The 19,638-nt window shown below is 46.3% G+C and overlaps 1 protein-coding gene across 9 annotated transcripts in view; it reads right to left on the bottom strand.

Moving 5' to 3' along the window:
* ENTPD1 (ectonucleoside triphosphate diphosphohydrolase 1) overlaps positions 1-19,638 on the bottom strand; it is a 31,678-nt gene that overhangs the window by 2,484 nt on the left and 9,556 nt on the right. For 6 of the 9 annotated variants that reach the window (XM_040563747.1, XM_040563750.1, XM_040563746.1 and 3 more), the window contains 7 exons: positions 4,949-5,082; positions 4,434-4,551; positions 3,220-3,370; positions 2,360-2,519; positions 1,549-1,785; positions 736-996; positions 2-118 (listed from right to left, as the gene is read on the bottom strand). In XM_040563747.1, coding sequence (XP_040419681.1) covers positions 2-118; positions 736-996; positions 1,549-1,785; positions 2,360-2,519; positions 3,220-3,370; positions 4,434-4,551; positions 4,949-5,062 — 1,158 coding nt within the window. In that variant the 5' untranslated portion in view covers positions 5,063-5,082. Of the gene's footprint in view, position 1; positions 119-735; positions 997-1,548; positions 1,786-2,359; positions 2,520-3,219; positions 3,371-4,433; positions 4,552-4,948; positions 5,083-5,227; positions 5,356-10,038; positions 10,465-15,100; positions 15,210-19,638 lie in introns of those variants that run through there. The other 3 variants (XM_040563752.1, XM_040563753.1, XM_040563745.1) reach the window with 3 other exon arrangements.

The raw sequence follows: 19,638 nt of genomic DNA, 5'->3' as shown, positions 1-19,638 counted from the left end.
CCTCGTGCCACGGCCGGGCGCAGAAGCTCTGAACAGCACTGGCCACTTTGTCCAGGGCAAAGGGGTTTTCGTTTGTCAGGTTCAAGAAGTTCATCACAAAGTAGAAAGCAGAAAAAGCCTGGAGGAGAGAGAATATTTTAACCTGAGCAGGACAACAGGAATCCCACAAAAGAAAACAGCTTTATTTAGAGAAATACGAGAAACAACATCACAATTACAAAAGCAGATATGTTTTCAAGAGCAATGTCACTCATAGCATCTGCAGACCTGCAGCTCTAGGACTGCTGTTTGGTGTAATGGTGTCACGTGTTCAGTGTGCACTGCTTCCCCATCACATCTGGGAGGCAGACAGATAGGTGAGCTGACCAGTTTCAGTAACGCTCACACACTTCTGTGTCAATTTCTAATCTGGTGCCACTTTTTTACCTCAGGAAACAGGGTTTGCAGGAGCCTGCAGCAAGCCCTCCTGTCCCTGGTGCTGGCCATCGGGGGGCACTGCTTAAAGAATGAATCAGTAAATGGAGCAACACTGGCTGATAGGCCAGTATCTACTACAGCAGCTCTTACATTTGTTGTCCTCACAGCAAGCACACGACTTTCATAGTTTTGTGTCCAAAAAGTCATCTTGTAAATGAATTCCTGCCCCAGTCACGGGTAACATACTTTAGTATTATTCTGAGTTTCTGCTCTTCCAAAGTTCTGGGTTGTAGAAAGTTAAAGAATGCAAAGACTTACCCCGAAGTCCCCCTGTAACGGAGGTAGGTATATCCCATTGAAGGAGCAGCTGGAGTAAGGACAGCTGGTTTTGTTAAAGAGATTCTGGATGCTTCTTCGACACTTTTCATAATTCCCCTCTCCCACAACGTACAGCTCGCTGAAAGGAAATTGCTTTTTCTCGACTGAAGTACAAGGGTTTTTGAAGAGGTCACTGATATTTATAGTTCTCTGATACCCTTGGTGAAAGCATGGATCAAGGATGCTGCTGCTCTCTGTGCTCTGAAAGTAAGACCAATCCAAGCTGTTACATTTCACTCCACAGTAACACACTAAGAAAGAGCCACAAGGAAGGGTGACCACAAGGCACTTGTCACGGTACATCACACCAAGATACACACACATTGGGACAAAGTGGTGAGGATGAGTTTAAGGCATTAGCTGTAATGTGGGAGATGTGACTACTGCTTCTTGCTCTGTTACGACCTCCCTGTATGACCTTGAGCAAACTACTTCCATCCACGTTTTGTGAAGTTGCAGTTGATTTGGGATTCTCAGAGATGGCAAGGTGCCATCTCCCAGGTTTTTCGGTTAAGCACAGTACTCCTGCTATCCCATGCCAACAAATCAAGGCACCTCATATTGGTAGTACCATTGAAAGTGTTGGCTGTCATCTCTCTGAACACCTGTTTTGTCTTTACGGAAGACAATGACATTTCCCAAATCCAGGCTAAGGGATGAGACATTTAGCTGGAACACAGCAACATTTGCAGCGGTAGCATGTCAAAGGTGGGAGGGCCCAGGACCTCCACCTGCAACCACAGATGCACTTGCCTGTAGGTCCCTGGCCAGTTTCTGTTGCAGAGCCTGGTCCTTCCCGTAGCAGAGGAAGCTGTGCGTGTACACTCGGTAATCTTTGCCATAGAGGCGGAAATACAGCAGGTTCTCTGGGGACTCAGAAGGGCTTTCATCTGGTACAAAAGTAATCTGTGTTGAAGCTCCTCCAAGGTCTAATGCTCCCGATGTCTCACTTACGGATTTCAGGGAATGTAGAAGTTTTGTCCAGCCAGACTTTAAAAAAAATAAAAAAAATCAAAGACACATACATCAGGCATGTAGAAGATGTATTTGGGAGCAAAAAGAGAAAGACTTAGGAGGAGAGTAATGGAAGCACCAAGCATAGAAAAGGGAGGAAGACATGAGATTAGAGCTGAAACAAGACACAAGAACAAGATGCCGGATCAGAAAAGCAGAAGATGGATCATGTTTGAGTGTTTGGAGGAGGACTAAGAATATGCAATATAACACAACTGTTATGTGAAAAAACAGTCAGCTTACTGTTTCAGTGCCCAGATGATTTATAAGCTTGATAGCTGAAAACTGAAAAGTTATAGCAGTACTTTGCAGATATTCACCCAGGCACAGAAATATGTTAGATCAGGGAGTGAGGAGGATGCTGTACCCAAGGGAAGTTATTGAACATGTTGATTGTTTATTTCAATGCTCTAGGCCTGACTCCAGTAATGGCTGAGGCAAGATATGCAGCATCCTGAAAGTTTGCGCCTACAATACCCTCCTGCAAGGCATGATTTATGATGTGCTGCCAGCTGATGATTCAAACACAGACTTGCCATTGATACAATACCTGCTTGAAGTTACCCAGCAGGTAGTTAATGGTGATCCATCCATAGGCTCCTTCTTCCTGACCGCTGATGATTCTGGCACCCTGGAAGTTGAAGGGAGCTGACCGCAGCGTCTTCTCTACTGAGGACAAGACTTTGTCAGCTGCATTTTTATTCTCCAAGCTGGATAAATGGAAGAAAGGATGGAGTGACTCTGTCTGACAGTTCTCTGCAGCCTATGGGCTTTACTCTGAGCAGGCAGGCTACAAATCCCCAGCAAAAGCATCAGTTATAACCTAACAGTCCTTCATATGGGTACATCCAGTTGTAACTGGCCATGTCCCTCTCTGTCACACAGCTGCCACCAGCTCTGACACAGACCCCACACCTGAGAGCAGGATCTGGAGCAGAGCTCTGCAGATCACCTGGTGAAGATTCATCAGGGAGATTTTTCTTGCTCTACCATCACAGAACTCCATGACCTCTCGTACCCTGAGTTTTCCCAGGCAATACGTATATGAGATTAGCTCCTTGCCCCAGCCAGGTAACAGGTTGGGGGCACCCCCAGGAAAATCACAAATTTGAATTAAAGAAGGAGATATGATTATAAAGTTACCTCAGCTTGACTTAGTCTCAGGCAGAGTCAAGGCGTGTGAAGAGTTACAACGTGACTGGGCACAAAAATCCTGAGTGAAACCTAATAAATACTAGGTTGTGGAGGATGTCTGAGCATCCTCCCCATGTGCCCAGAGAGGCCAGCAGCAGAGGGGGGTATCTGGGCAAAATGTGAACTGGTGGCATTTCCAAGGACTTCACCCCAGAGGCCCCCAGCAAGCATCCTGATGGTCTGAGGTGCAGGGTAAGAGGGCGAGCCCTGCAGTACCTGAGGAGCCGCATGCCGGCAGTTGCTCCGAGGTAGACGGGGGTCTCCTGGTGCTGCTTTGAGGGAATCACACCCTGTGCTTGTCGGAGACACTGTTGCAGAGAGTGGCCTGCGTTCTCCGTGTCATGTGAGTAACCTGAGATCCCAGGGCCTGCAAGAAATGGGGAGACTTCACTGCACCAACTCCAAGCATAACCCCAGAGGGCTGCCATGAGCCTCGTACGCTAAACCGCATAACTATCACATGCAGCAACATCAGGTACAACCACTCTATTTGAGTTTCGGAAATCCTACAGCACCAGCCCTTTCTCTGACATGCAGCAATCTTCTGGGCCAGCCAGGGCCCTACAGAAGGAGCGAGGAGCCACGAGGAAGCCCAACACATGCAGGGATGGCTGCAGCACTGGGCAGCTGCCTCCACTCTGCATGGAGCAGGCCACGAGCCAGAGATGAGGGCTGTGGTGAGACACGGGACTTGTTTAGCACAAATTGGACATCTTCAGGCTCATATCTGCTCCTGCCTGGTTGTAGGTCATGGATCTGAGTCTGAAGATGCCTGACCCTTTGCTACACTGGGCCTTCCAGGGGAAAATGTGATTTGTTTGCACGTTGTGTGCACACTGCAGCAGCTCTCACAGCCTGGTGACAGCAGGGCGCTCCCCAGTGCTGTGGCCAGGGCGAAATGGCCCAGGGCAGGCTGACACCACCTCTCCTCTGTTCCTCATTACATGTATCCTTTGGGCTTTCTTTAACGCCTTCCTAAATCATAAAATTGCTATTTACACAGCAATTCAATATTATAAAAAGTAAACAATGACATGCATAAATTGAGCAACCTTGCCACATGAGCCCAGCTTGTGCAGAAGCCTTTAAAATGAGGTAAAATCCTGCCCTCCCCTCTTGTGGTTTAGCACCACTTCAACAGAGATCCATGCAGAAATTAAATTTAGTTATTAGTACATTGATGTGGCTCTTTCCAAAAAGCATTTAATTCTGTACATCCTGAAACAGAAGGAAAATGGACCCAACTTTCCTTTCAAGAAGGTCAGGCACATGCAGTTCTCAGCAGGAAGCAGTGCGATATACATTAGAGCCCATATGTTACAGATAACAATCACTGTTGGCCCCTTCCTCCAAATTTCTTCTCCCCCACCCTTTGGCTACCTTATCTCTTCAGCCCATGCCCCTGTCACTGCTTCCTTTCCTCCTCTTACCTTCGACTTTACACACCTCCACCTGCTGCACCACCCCGGTGTCGTTCTCCTTCTCCGCTGGCCACTCGTACACGTACAGGTTAGTGTGGGATGACCCTGCGTCCAGCACGATCCCATACTGTGGACAAAACAGATCCTGTCATCGCATCTGAGCCAGGGCTGGACACAGCCTGTGCTGGTCTTCACGCACAGGGGACCAGAAATAATGAACTCTGAATCTGGCAACTGTGCCACATGCCACATCATTGCTCTTCTCAGCAGTGCTTCAGTTCAAAGCTTCCATCAAAGGGAATGAGAGCGGACAAGTCGCAAAACCAGGAATGATTGCTTAGGAGAGGATCCCCTGTGAAGTCATATTGTTTCCTACCAGGAAGTTGTACTAGAAGGTGCTTGAGGTGCATGGAGCCAAAAGGAGAGATTAGACAAGACAGCAAGGACAGCAACTCATCCCAGAGCCCCATGCACCTAAACCCCCACTTGGCCTGTTTTCCTATAAAAGCTCCAGCTCGTAATACCTTAGTATTCTTCGGAAGTGGCTGGTTTTGGGTCACTGCTACAGTAATTAAAGCAATTGCAGCCAAAGTAGAGAGGAATCCCAGGACGAGTAGAATCTTTCTTGTCCAGGACATCTTTGGTTTGGTACCTGTGACTAGAGCAGGAAAAACACATTAGTAACCCAGTGCCCCATGTTACCTCACCCCAAAAATCTTCAGGCATGTTCCTGCAGTCCCCTTCTGCTCTGAAGCATTTGCCTTTGCCCACCCCTGCTCCCATCTCCCTCTCTGTGTCCTCACATGGCATTTCTTCGATGTAGAGCCTGACCCTGGTGTCCTGCGGATGTGCTCTCACAGGCTGTGACGCATCTCCATGGGCCAAGTGGGGATGAAGGAGAAGTTCAAGATGCCCTTATGGCTAACCTGTCTTTGAGATATCCACAGGTGGCTGAGCAATCATATACAAAACGCATCTGCATTGGACAAACACATGCTTGCTCTGTAGCTCTGCATTTGATTCAGTAATTTCTGAGAAGCTGAAACATGAGACTGCTAAAATATAAACAAACTTGTGGAGCCAAAAGCTTTAACCCCTGCTATACTTTGCCATAGTATATGTCATGCTTCGTTGTGCTTTTCACAATGTTGATGAGAATTTACAGCATCCTTGTCACTGGTAATGCATTTAGGAAGTCTAACACTAACATTTCGGTATGTTGCAGTCACAGTTTAAGCAGCACTGTCCTGCACCTTGGCAATGATATACGGAAAATATCTGTACTCCACAGGGTATTTAAGAAACCTACAGAGATTTTTAATGACATTCCTCAAAAGACCAGTGATGGTGAAATGGTGAATAGTCTGTATTTGCACAACTGGCATAACACAGTTTTTAAAAAAAAAAATCACACATTTTGCAGAACTTGTGGTAGATTGATCTCTTAATTGTTACCAATACAATTGCTATGACCTATCCAGCAAATTAATATTTTGTGGCTTAAAATACATGGGTAACAGTACAGTTTTCTAAAAAAGCTACTTATGGTTCTGAATTATTTCCACCAACTGATATGGCATTTGAGCCTTCAGCTTTAACATATCTGCATTTGTTAGTGGCTAGCGTAATGCTGTCTACTACATTTTTCTGTTTTGGCTTCTCCTTCACATATCCCACAATGGAAATTTCAATTTACAGCTTAGGCTCAGTCACTTTGGTATTGCTTAATAGAATACAATCCGCAACACAAAGCTCTAGATAGGGTACTAGCAAAGATATTTTCCAAGTTTATAACCTAGCTGTAAATTCAACAGTTACAACTAATGAATAGCTTTGGCACTCTAATACCTGTTCCCATTATTACGTGAAATCCACTTCTATCCACACTGAAGTTTCATATTCAAAAGCACTTGATTTTCTTACTGCACACATGGTTTGCTGTTTTCTGTTCTCCTTATATACAAGTGCTCTAGAAGATGTTTAGAAGTTATCCAGGGTGACCATACATCTGTGCAGGCAACCACATCAACCATCTTCACGCTAACTTCACACTTCAAGAAAATGAAGTAACTGTGTTTGCTCTGCACCTGCACACCAGAACTTAAGTTCCAGAGGTCATTCATTCTCCAGCCCTTTAGGCAATATTGGATCAGTAGAAAACCATCCTGGCACCCCACATCATGCATGCAAATGTGAAAAGTATTCAAGTTCTGAACAGGATCATCTTCTAACCACTCTGTTTCACACAAATGTTAGCCCTAGATGCCAGAACTATGCGAAGTGCTACCCAATCCTATAAATGATCCAACATCCCAGGATCAGTTCACTTAGGATAACTTCTCTGAAAAAGGTGCAGGGGAGCTCCAGGAATCTCTACATCTGTAGACTAATCATTTCTTCCCCATACATCTAAAGAAAATGGAACTTAAAAGTGCCAAGAGAGCTTGTTTTGAAAATCTCCCCACAGGTTTTCCCCATAGGAAACCTGATGCTAACCTGGAGTTTTGTACTCTCTCATTACACTCACATGTAAATCTGCCGAGGCTAACTGAAATTTGGAAGCTTGTTATGCTCACATTTTAAGAGTGCCTGTTAGAGGCACAGCATGCTTGCCAATATCTCCAAGAATGTAGCTTAAAAAAACAGTCTAGTGCACATACCAGACAGTAGGAGGGAAGAACGCGTTTTACACAGCTTTATTCAAAAGGGCCCCAGAACTCATGGCTTGACTTGATTAGAAACAGCAATGTGTGACAGCTGGGAGACTTTTCTTCTCGATGGAGACAGTTGGCTCAGGTTATGAATGTACTGAGCATGTCCATTGAACAAAAAGAATTTTAACACTAAAAATGAATAAAAGCAGATGATAGGATGTATAATTAGCTGCATAGTATGGCTGAAAACGGAAACTGCTGCTGACAGCTGCACGGCAAATCCATGTAATTGTTGCCACCCTTACTCTGAGATTTTGTCTAGAAGCAGCCACTAATGGCTTTGTTTGGTGATTACAGTCCTCGGGTTGAAAAATGGGTGCCTTTGCACCAGTTCTAAGATTTTCACATTTCCTGTTATGATGGGTATTGTTGTCTGCTGTATCTTTTTAGTAGCAGCACTCTGGAAGTACTGGTATTAGCAACAAAGTAGGAATAATTTTCCTACCAAAATTGGCCTTTTCAATAAGCAGCTAGAGAAATCCCTTGCCTGTAGGCAGAGACATAATTTTCTGCATCCCACCTGCAACCTCAGATTAGTCATTTCTTTTCCAAGGCATATTATTTCCTTAGCTCTGAACATGACTTTCACCTCTTGAATTCTAACTCAGCATCACGAGTCCTCGTCAGGGCTCTGGGGGTTGTAGACAGTGATTTCATCGTTGTATCCCATATCAAGGCATCCATCTGCATGACCTCTTACACTACCAAACAGTACTTTGTTGAAACATTTTGTACTTGAAAAAGTATGAATGGTAAGCATAACGCAGAGGATAAACTACCAAAACAATAACCTGCCAAACATCACTTTAAAAGCATATAGATTACTTGATAGTTTTTTTAAACATTGCATGTCCAGATAAAGAATTCAATGCAATTGAAATAAAACATCTGCAGTTTGCTCAGACAGGTGAAGTATTTGCAAAAGTTCCCTTTCCTATACACTTGGTTTCCACCATCAGCTCTAGACATGACTGCAGGTTCTTCAAATGCCTAGAGAATTATCTCATTCCCCAGCCTCCCCAGCTCCTTTGCACCGTGTCCCTGCTGCTGTAAGCTGTGCAAACACTGAGCAAGGCAGCCCTTCACCCTCCAGCACCTCTGCAGCTGCCAGACCCCAGCACTTCTTCACCAGCAGTTTTCCTTAGCCAAAGAGTGAGCAGGCACGACCACCTGCCTCTCTGCCCAGCCAGAAACCAGAGTCACATTTCTGTGCTTTCTCCCATCATGCCCCCACTGTAAACGATGATAAAAAAAAAAATCATGTAAGGCCATAAGCAGGCATAGAAACTATACGCTGCTTTTCTTCTTCCCCACCCCAAAGCTCGGAGCTGCCTGGTGCTGCAGCCCTGTCCAGCTACATAGGCATAAAGCACTCTCCAGATGTTGGAGCACAGCCCAGCTGCTCCGGCATCTCTGTCTGTTTCTAATTTTGGTCTCTTTTTTTTTTTTTTGTAGGGGCTACCACCGGCTCCATCAAGTGATTGTTGCGGGGCTCAGAGCATAAACAGGTCTGCTATCTTTTTTGTCCCTGAGTTAGCTATCAACGGAGAGTGATGCTGGCAGGCACTTCAGCTGACAGCCGTTTTGCTGCAGAAACCCTGTTGCTCTTGGTGAAGAAACCAGGAAGGCCTGCACAAGCGTGGGAGGCAGCTCTGTGTGACAGCAAGTGAGCAGGATCACCCCCATCATCTCCCAGAGCCTCAAGACAAATAGGAAACTGTTCCTCCAGCCAAAATCCCACTGCCACTGGCAGCCCTGTGAGCCAAGAGATGTCACTCATGGCCAAGGTTGCCCACCTCCCTGCTCCCTTCTCACCAAACACAACTTAGCCACAAACGCTACAAGAAATCAGGCAGCCTACTGCTTGCAGAGGTGCAATAAACAGGGATAAGGCTGAAGTTGGTGTTTGCTCTTTCCTTTGGATTCCCACACTCAGCCTGTTATAGAAGGGACCGTAAGAGGCTATAAGGTAAGGCCATAACCCTTCCGCCACACAAGTGCCCCACTGACACGTGCTGGCTCCTCACAATCGCCTTATGCTCTCAGCACGCATTTGCATGGCCAGAAACACTCTCATTTTCAGCCTCGTTTTATTTATTGCCATTTTAATCCCTCTGTCTTTGGTCCACCTATGCCTCAAAACTTCAGCAACTCTCACTCCTCCTCAATTTTCTCTTAACCAATTTATAAATAATGGTTCCCTCTGGATTGTGTCCTTCTAACCTTCTCCATCTACCTGAAGAGTCCAGCAGCCCTTCTCCACATATAGAATTATTTATTTTTCTCAAGCATCCCTGACCAGATCTGCAGAGAGATCAGCCTTGTGCAGTAACGTACCAGTTACACCAGATGCTGCAGTCCCAACCTAACTGAAGCAAGGTGGGGACCCCACGCCTAAGCTAGGTATCCCCACTTCAGACACAAAATCACCTGCCATCACAGCCAGCGATGAGACATCCCAACACCTCTACTATGCCACCCCAGCAAACCCACATTTAACTGCATTTAGTTAAATTAGCTATTCTTCATGCTGCAAGGAAAGGGAGTTCCAAGGCACGCTGCCTGCCGCCCACGGGGCTTGCAGTGACGACAGACCGAGACAGCGTCACACTGAATCCTGCCCATCAGCTGGCAGCTGCCTCTGCTGCTGATCACCCACATTGCTGCTGCAGCCTGTTGGGAGTCTCTCCAGTGACTGGTTTCCTAAGCACACGTCCAGTCTTTGGGGGAGAGCTGCTGGGTGCTCGTGCGATCCCATAGCCCATAACAGGAGCACAGCCCGCGGAGTTCCTGAACCCAAACATATTACAAACACAGCTCAGCACTGAGAACCTGTCAAAGAAAACAGGTAGACTTGACTGACAAGTTGGGAACAGAACAGGCTGAAATGAATGATTCACCGTATTTTTAAAGCGAGGAGCAACGATGTGCTTGCCTGACTGCCAGCTGCAGCCAGAAGCATCTGAAGGCACAGGAGCCCACGGCTGAAGGGTGCCTGAATCCCACAGCAGTCTGAATGCACGCAGAGCCAGTGACAGGCTTGGTGACAAAAGATGGGCAGCTTGGGCACAAGGAGCATCCATCAGGTCAGGCACTTGCAGAGAAACATCACCCAGTCCACCAGACAGCCCTGCAGACAGGGGCTTTGGCAACACAGCCCGCCCGTTTATAAACTGTGAGAACTCACGTCTCTGAAGTTCTGCCTGCAGTGATGGCAGGGAAAGGGGATGGGAGCAGGCAGTGCTGCTGTTCTGCCGCGGTGCATATGGGGTACATACGTTATCCTTCCGCCGAGGGAAAATGAGCATCTGTCAGGCTGAATTGCACACACGGTGAGGCTGCTGAGCTCACATCGGGGTTTGAGGAATATTTTGCTGCAAAATAATGTGAACCACATGTTTCAGAAAAGCCTTTTCTTAGGCTGGCAAGAGGCTCGGGTTCGTCTTAGCATATAGACACAATCCCATATACAGTATTGTATGCAATTGGTTTGGTTTGGAAGCATTTCTTTCAAAATACCAGGCAAGACACTGAACATGCTGAAATCACAATTCAAGCTCCAGACCAGGATTTACACCACTTTTACAGACGTTACGTGGAATAGTATGGGGAGCTCTGCTTTAAGTTTTAATTATTCATATGGCAAAGATTTTGGCTTTAATACTAGTGTGAGAGCTGGCCCTCATTGTGGTGCTATGTACAATTTTAAATGTATATTTACTGTATTATAGTTTTCCAGATGAAGTACTTATAAATGCTGACACACAAACACCAAAATCCTAGCAAACTGATTAACCATAGTTTGTTTTTTTTTAATGGAGTTTTTCAGAGACACTTGATGCTTTGAAATTGCACAGCCCTACCTATTGATCTCAAAAACAAGCAGGCCTGTACAGATCTAGACTATGCAACCAGACAAAGAACTTTAATTAGTTTTTGCCATGTACCCGTGTGTGTGTTAGTGAGCTGGGAGATGGAATAAAGAACATGCCTATTGCATTTGTGATAGTACCAAGTTGGGAGTAAAAGCACACTGACGAATAGGACTGGAATTCAGAATAAATTTGGTAAACAGAGAACATGCCTGGGGAACCCATCCAACTCACTTTAGTAAGAACAAGAACAAATATAACATTTAGAAAATAGACATCACACAAAGACAGCATGATGAACAACTGGTTAAGGCGCACATCCAGAGAGAACATTCTTGCAGCTATAGCAGTTTGAAGAAATCCTTCCCTTCATTTAACAGGGGTAAAGCCTCTTATGATGTTCTATGCCCAATTTTGGGCACTGCCTTTCAAGGAAGACGTAGACCACTTGGAGAAACTCCAGAAGAGAACCAAATAGATAGATCAGAGGTCTAAAAACTTGACCTATGAGGAAAGATTGAAGGAATTGGGTTGTTTAGATTAGAAAGAGAAGAGCAAGGGAGACATTAACTGTCTTCAGACAAATAAAAAGCAGAAGAAAAAGGATTTTAGCAAAGCTTAAGCTAGACATCAGGAAGCTAATTCTGTTGGTGAGGATGAATAAGTCATAGGGAAGGTGGCTAATGAGGTTGCTGGGTCAACATCTTTCAGTGCTGTTGTAGCTGACTCTGCCTCGAGGCAGGAGCTGATCCTGGACTTCTCTCCCAGATCTGTTTTCTTGAGGATTAGCAAAAGCAGGGTGATGCATTCAAAAGCCATGCCATTAGGAAGGGCCAATGCAGCAAGGATGCTACCCTCATGGGATATAGCTGCAACTGCTCGAATAAGTCTCATCTCCTCCCCCAGTAAGGCTCTAGGTAACATCCAGACCTAAATCAGCCACAACCACCCTGCCACCCACATGTACAGCACTGCTCCAGATGGGAGCACCTCATCCTCCTTCTGCTTTTCAAGTCCCGACTGGGGCATGACCCTGGGAAACTGCATGGGATGCCTTGGAGTAGCCCTGTTTTCCAGGAAAAAAAAAAAAAAAACAGCATACTGCAATCCTGGAGAGCTGGGGAGTGCTGGACGCTGCAAGAGCTGAGCAGCGGCAGCACGAGAGGGAAACAAAGGAGCGGGCAGCACACAGGGCCCTTCTCTCCCTGCCCGTGGCCGCCCGCGCATCCGGAAGGGGCACAGGGGGGCTCAGTGCCAGGGGCACTCCCACGTCCCCCACATGCTCTGGAACCACAGCGTGGCTGTGAGACAGGGGAGCCACGTCGGGGTGTTATGGACGGGAGCCAACAAACCCCTTCCATCCCTGGCTGGAGACCTTCCCACATCTGGTGCATGTGGCTTCCCAGCCCTGCTCGCCTCCCCAGCCACATCACAGCTCCCGCGCCCCCCGCTCATTAAATCGTCCCTCTATGGGAAGATATCCTGCTGGCTTACGTCCCGGCAGTCAGACAGAGATACTCAATATTCTCAAATACAATCAACGAGTGGTAGAATAGGGCTGACACAGTGACCTTTTGACAATTAATTTTCACATTTATGCGATGTTTACTAGGCTCCTAAATCTGGACCCTGCTTATGCTCTTTTCTTTAGGATTCACACATCAAAGAGGCTTTCAAATCAGAAGAAATAACTGTTAGCAGTTACATCCGTCTCCTACCAGACAACTTCTGGCATTAATTTGTGTTACCAGCCCATCAAAGCTATAATTTAACTGAAGAAAATTTATTATTAACCACAAAGCTTGAAGTTTCATCAGAAAATACCTAGTGAATTCAAGATGGCTTTTTTACCCTGCCCTTCAAAACTTATCACCCAAGTTATCGCTTGAATGTACTTGGCTATCACACAATGTGAAGACATCCATTTTTCTTTGAGGGAAAAAAGCAGCATGAAGCACTGACACCTTTCAGTTTTCTTATTATTGATAGTTCCAATATGCTGACTTGCCGTGGGCCAGCGTTCCCGTTAGGCTTCCTTTTGTGCTCAACATCTTTCAATCCTTTGCTGTTCTCAACTCTCTGGCTATAATTTTTTCCTTATGCTTCTTTAGACCATCTTCTAAATCTTCTAAGTTTGAATTTGCATTAATTGCAGTCAGCTTCCTTTTTTATTTCCTCTCTAAACATGCATATTTCTCAAGGATTTTTTGTTTAAATTAGCATAACTCTCAACTGCTAGATTAAGGCTTTTAGGGAACGGGGTAAGTTAATAGGCTGCTTCTGAATCCCAGAATCGTCTAGGTTGGAAGAGACCTCCAAGATCATCTAGTCCAACCTCTGCCCTAACACTAACAAGTCCTCCACTAAACCATATCACTAAGGGCTACATCTAAACGTCTCTTAAAGACCTCCAGGGATGGTGACTCAACCACTTCCCTGGGCAGCCTGTTCCAATGACTAACAACCCTTTCAGTAAAGAAGTTCTTCCTAATATCCAACCTAAACCTCTCCTGGCGCAACTTTAGCCCATTCCCCCTCGTCCTGTCACCAAGCACATGGGAGAATAGACCAATCCCCACCTCGCTATAGCCTCCTTTAAGGTACCTATAGACAGCGATAAGGTCGCCCCTGAGTTCCTCCTCGCCCCTGAGCCTCCTCTGACTTGCATTCCTATTTGATTATTTTAAATCCTCAGCTGATTCAGCTCAAGTATTTTAAATTTGGAAAACCACTTCTTTAAAGAGCTACTAGGTATTATTTGTTAATATAGAACAGATGTCTATTACTTGCATAATAATTCTTAACACTCAAAGCAATATTTCTTTCTCTGTCAAGACAGGGCCTGCATACATTTCCCTTGCACAGGAAGCAATGCATTGCAAATTACAAGATTATCACCCTTGGTTTTGAGGAATTACCATGTCATTGACAGACATCTGCCATCACACCAGCTTTTCATGTAACTAACTATAGAGGCAGTCACTGCCCCTCTATGGCATCCTGGCTGATAATGGGCACTAACCTTCACCCGCTCGGCGTTGGTTGTTGGTTCCCAGCTCAGCCCCGCAGATCTACTGCTTACAACCATTTACCTGTTGTTGCTGCTGGTAAAGGCAGCAGGGCCACTGCTTTAATAGGGAGACTTTAATAGGAAGATCAGTGACGTGACAGTCGCAACACCTCCGCAGTGCAGCCCACCCTTCCCCAGGCCCATCAGCCTCCCTGCACTAGGATGATGCAGAAGTTACCATGACAAAACAAAGGAAACAGCCTTCAGAAGAATCATTTCCCACCCCAAAAATAACCACATTGGGCCAGAAAGTTGAGAAATTTCCTAGAAAACAGTCTTGAGCACTGTAGATACTGCTACCTCCCAACAGGAGGCTCTGGCAGGGAAACGACCACAGAGAAAACACATCCAAATCCCTCGCCACCCACAGCGTGCTGCTCTGTGCATTCCCCAGTGTCAAAATATGCCCTCCTAAAAGCCACCAGTTTCCCTGTTTGCCCTCTCCATTGGCAGCTGCTCCCGCCTCAAAGACGCTGAGGCTGCAAGACACTCGCCGCATCTCAGGGACGTTTTTCCTCTGAATCACGGATTCCTGGGATTGCCCTGCACATCGAGCACCACTACTGCTTTTCAGGGGCTTACTTCCCCAGCTTCCACAACAAAAACACGGCTACCCACAGTGCTGCAAGCAAACAGGCACGTGGAAAACCAGAGCTTCCCGAGCGTTTCTGCACAGCAAAGCAACCAGCTTTCCTCCTGAAGTTTCACTTCCCATTCGGGACCAAAAACCACTGGAGACTGCAGAAGCATGAACAGTGCTCCAGGAGAGAGAAGAGCTGCTGGCAAAGCCACTTTATCATAAAAACTCACTTTATGAGTGAGTTTTTCCTGCCCTAACTTGCATAGTACCCAAAAACTGTAGTGGCCTTTCCTTTGCAACTAGTTCCAGCAGATGAAGTGTGAGGTGCCTTGCTAACAAGGCAGGGCAGCAGCCTCACTGCATCCCTTCAATAAGTAAAGGTTAAGACTGCACGCATGAAAGAGATTGATCTCTACTTAATTCCAGCTTCTCCCACTTACCTCCAGCTGTCAGCACTGCTATCTCCTTTCTTCATTGCAAAACACAACACTGGAACAGCTGGGATAGTTTCTGTCTCCTGCTGAGGAATGCCTCCACTGTCTAGGCTTTGTGGAAAAATATACTGATTTCTCAGAGGTCAGCTTTAATAACTAGGATTCCCACAAACCATGGAGAGAATTCAGCTCATGATATTTGGCATGAATATCATGCTCTGTTCCTCATGCTGCTACTATTTCCATTTCAAATAGCAGGAAACAAATTACCCTGTGGTATTTTTAAGGACAACCAATGGGAAGAACAAGGGACCAAAGCCCCTAGTGGGGCATGGGCCTCAGCAAAATGTCCGAGTGGAAGAGGAAGAACTTCTCCTTTGAGGCTGCAAAGGTAATAAAAAGCAGATTGAGAAAACAGTAGAAGTTAAATACAAATCTAAATTTTCGTGGTTGGAAGCCTTGCACTTTGCAAAGGCTAGGGCCTTGTGGAACAAAACAGCAAATAAGTTTTGCTGAATGAACGGTCTGGGACAGGAACTCATCAGCCTCCAAAGTTCAGATTACTTATTACAGGGAGATACTGTGAATCCCAGGGAGATTCAGGCTTAGGAAAAGAAACTAATTTATAATCAAACCACAGTATGAACCACATGTCTTCCTCACTTCATTCCTTTTTTTTTTTTTTTAAAACAACATTCTTGTCTCAAACAGTTCAAAATACAAATGCAAAATGCTCTGGATAAGGCAGTGTGGGTACACAGCGGTGACAAGGACAGGGGGCTGTTGTGAGCGGTGCCCCAGCTGCCCTGTCTGCACGCAGCATGCCAGGGGCTGCTACAGAGGCGTTAAACCACGATGATCTGCTCTGGGTGACCTCGGCACAGACCGTACCAGGGTTGGCCACAAACAGAAGGTGCAGCTCCAACTTCTCACCACATCCCCCCCAGAGAAGCAAGAGCAGGAAGGAGGTGCAAGAAGGGAAGTCCTCGAGCTTTTCAGTAACATTGCCTCCAGCTCTCTACTCCATGCTCTGGCCTCTTTGACCAGAGGTGCCCACCAGGATGGAGACATCAATACTCTTTCACCATCAAAAGCCAACAAAGCAGAGGTTACTTCGGCTGAAGAGCTTGAGACACGCTCACAGCAGCAAAGGGGATGTAGTTCCAGTATGGAAAAAAGCCACCAGCTGGCTCCGTTAAGAGCCTCTGTGCAGCAGGAATAGCCAGCACAGCTGGGCCCCCACAAAAACAGCCAGAGGTCTGCTCCTTCCCTGCCCCAGCCCATCTGAGCAGGGCTCTCCCTCCGGGACTGGAGGTCCCCTGGAGCCACAGCACTTGTCTCCAGTGTGCACAAAAGAGGCCTGAGCAGGGGTTTCTTTCCTTGCATCTCCTGCAGGAGGTTTAAAAGGCTATTTATTAACAGCTCTGGGACAAAGGAGCAAGAAAGAAAACAAATCCGTTTATAAATCATCTAAGGAGAAAACTTGTGACTCTAATGGTCTCCTTTGTAATTCCTTAAGTGTGGCCTGGAGCTGCCCTGGCACTGCTCCTTGTGATGCTGAATCAGCAGAACAGCCCTGCTTGCACAGTAAATAGCCAGATAAGGACAGAAGTGCCCTGAAGAGGAAAGCTCTAACTTATGCTGTGAACAGATTTTTCTTGGCTTCTGCTGCTATTTGGGAAGACTGATAGTGGTCAACTTTCTCACCACTAAATACCAAATAGTGACTCACATCTACTTCTACCTCTGCAATCCAGGACGTACACTTTCCTCTGGAACAAAGTAGAAACAAGACAGAGAGGGAAAATTCATGTGAGAGCTGTCTCAAACAATACTATCCAGTGCTGGTTGAGCTTTCAGATGGTCCTGAACATTTTACCAGACTTTTTCCTTTGATAACATTTCTCAAGTGGGAAGGAGAACAAAGAATAACAAAACACTGTTATGTTTAAGAGTTACACATAGCAGAGAAGAGCTGAAGTTTCCAGCAATTAGAAGTATAAATTCCCTAAAATAGATATGCAATATATCATTTTTAAAAATTAAAGTGGCTGGGATAAGAGTTCTATTGTGTGGACTGAATGGCATTTAAGAGCAGAAGGCAACATATCAAGATGACAGGATATGGTACAACAGCATTAAAACCATCACAGATACAGATGAAGAAACAAAGGCCTCAAATAAAAATGGTAAATTGCACTGGGAGGAACTGCACAGCCAGGGAGGATAGATAAATAATATCCATTGTATCTACGGAAACCATCCTACACAAGAAATAATACAACGTGGAAAAGACAAACACGAGAAAAACAATTCAAACTTCAGATACTCAGAAAGACAACATTAATGTGAAACAGGGTTTGGTTCCAAAGAGACGTGGGCTTACTTCAGGAGATGTGAAACGTGGAACTACGGGGCAACAGGCTGAAGGAGAAATGGGAGTTGTACAGCAGCTCTGCACAGGGATGTCTGTGGGGCTGCTCAGAGCAGATGCGGAGTCCTAGCTTTGACAACATTTGGGAACTGTTTGGCTGGGCTCCCCACACCGCCCATTCAGATAACTCCCAGCAGTGGGTCTCCTCCCGGGCCATGACCTGCTCACCCTTCGTACAGACACCCTGGAAAACAACTTGGTTCATGTGGGAATGGTGAAGGCAAAAAGCTGGTGAGAAGTTTCAGTTTTGCTCTATTATTGAAAGGACCTAACATCTTTCCTTGCCCTCCTGTTTTGTCCAATATTTTTGCCAAATAATTTTCAATAATCAATTTTGGTTTTTTTTTGAGGTCAAAGCTCAATTTTGGTGTGATTACATTTTGTACTGCTAACTATGTTGAAACAAACTTTTTAAACTCTGCTGTATTTACCCAAAGTGACATTATAAACTAGTTATAAACAATCTAAGGTTTCACATCTTTTTCTCATTTAAGAGCGGAATAATTTTTAGCATAGCTATGGTACGGCTACGATAACATAACAACAGCGCAAGATCTTACGGAACAGAAAGATGATGCATGTTTTGCAAAATCGCTTCAGCTGCACTCACTCCCTCCTCCACACTTGTTCCCACAGTACTCACGTGTCCAGGTCTGGCAGGATCCCGCGTGACGTGGGACCGGGGGTGCCAGATGCCAAGTGTCCTCACTGCATCCCTTGGGTTCCTTCTCAGTGGCATCTACGCCTCTTTGTGCAGGTCTTTTGCCATCTTCAGGACCTAATACTACGCCTTGAAACCTTGCTTACTTCAGCTCCTGAGTACCCCATGATAGCTGGTTGCCCCAGCTAGGCTCCCTGTTTCCTCATTTTGGGTTTCTTTATGCCTACAGCCTGCCTTCCTGCAGGAACAGGAGGTGGTGCACAGGGGACGTGCTGCAACCTCACTACCATCTTGTTATAGGAACACAGCTTTTGTCTCAAGGAGTCATCTGCACGGGGGCTTTATCAGCATGCAGGGCTCCTTCTGATGGGCCATCCCTTATCAGGGTGCAGGATGCAGGGCTTGTCACAAACACCACCTTTGCCAATGTTTATCCAGCTTTACTGCACTCAGTCACATCCTTGGTTATCAGCACAGACCATTCTTTGAGCCCTTGCTCTGTTGCTTCATCCAGCCCTGTTATATACACTTTTGTTCATGTTTCATTCAGAACAGTTAATATCCTGCTTCTTCACCTGCATGCCGTGCCTGGATCTGTGCTTCCCAGACCTTCACTGTGGCAGCAAAAAGGTCTGCTTGTCTTGGCTAGGTCACAGGTGACCCCAATAACAGCACAAGAGGAAAGGAGGCAGATTTTCAGGTGGTGGGTCCAGGCCGTGCTCCTGCACACAGCTCTGTACTCCAGCACACAGCGCCCAGGGCAGCACCAGGGCACAAGCAACCTGTGGCATGGTGTGGGGTGAGACCGCTGCCACCGATGCAGCCCTGAGCTGGTGGTGTTCTGTCACTAGGCTAACACGGCAGGGCTGGCACAAACATCAGCTTCTCCTAGAAAGTTCCTGGTCAGCCAGGATAGCTGCAGTTACCCGATAGCAGGACCGCAGGACACACAAGGAGGCCTTTGTGCGCAGACATTTTCCCATGCTCATGTCACAGCCTTCTCTCAGCAGACGGACGCCGCACAAGGCCAGGGCTGTCTCACTGCTTTCCACTGCTCCCAGGCTCACCTTGACTCTGTGGCTTTCACACATGACTCCAGTTTTCAGCAGTCCTGCCTGCTCAGAACATGAGGGGAACTAACACCAAACAGATAATGCTGGAGCCAACCACCATACTTGGCTTTTCTGTACACTGTACATCAGCCTTTCCCTAATACCAAGCCATAATATTTGAATTTGTCTCAGTGCTTTCCATACACGTATCACAGCACTATTTGTCCCATTTGTCCAGACGGGGAAAAAGCACAGGAGAGCAGCAGAAAGCCACCTTGATGCTCTGTCCTCCAACCACCTCCATCCACTTGCCAGGGAAGCTCTCACAGCACACTCCTTCCCACCCAGGCAGAGTTCCTGGGGTATAAGGCAGGAGCAGCACACGCTTCATTTACAC

This window comes from Cygnus olor, chromosome 7 (assembly GCF_009769625.2).
Source record: "Cygnus olor isolate bCygOlo1 chromosome 7, bCygOlo1.pri.v2, whole genome shotgun sequence".
In the NCBI taxonomy this organism is placed as follows: Eukaryota; Metazoa; Chordata; class Aves; order Anseriformes; family Anatidae; genus Cygnus; species Cygnus olor.
The sequence above is the reverse complement of the archived record's forward strand: the minus strand, read 5'-3'. Positions and strand labels throughout refer to the sequence as shown.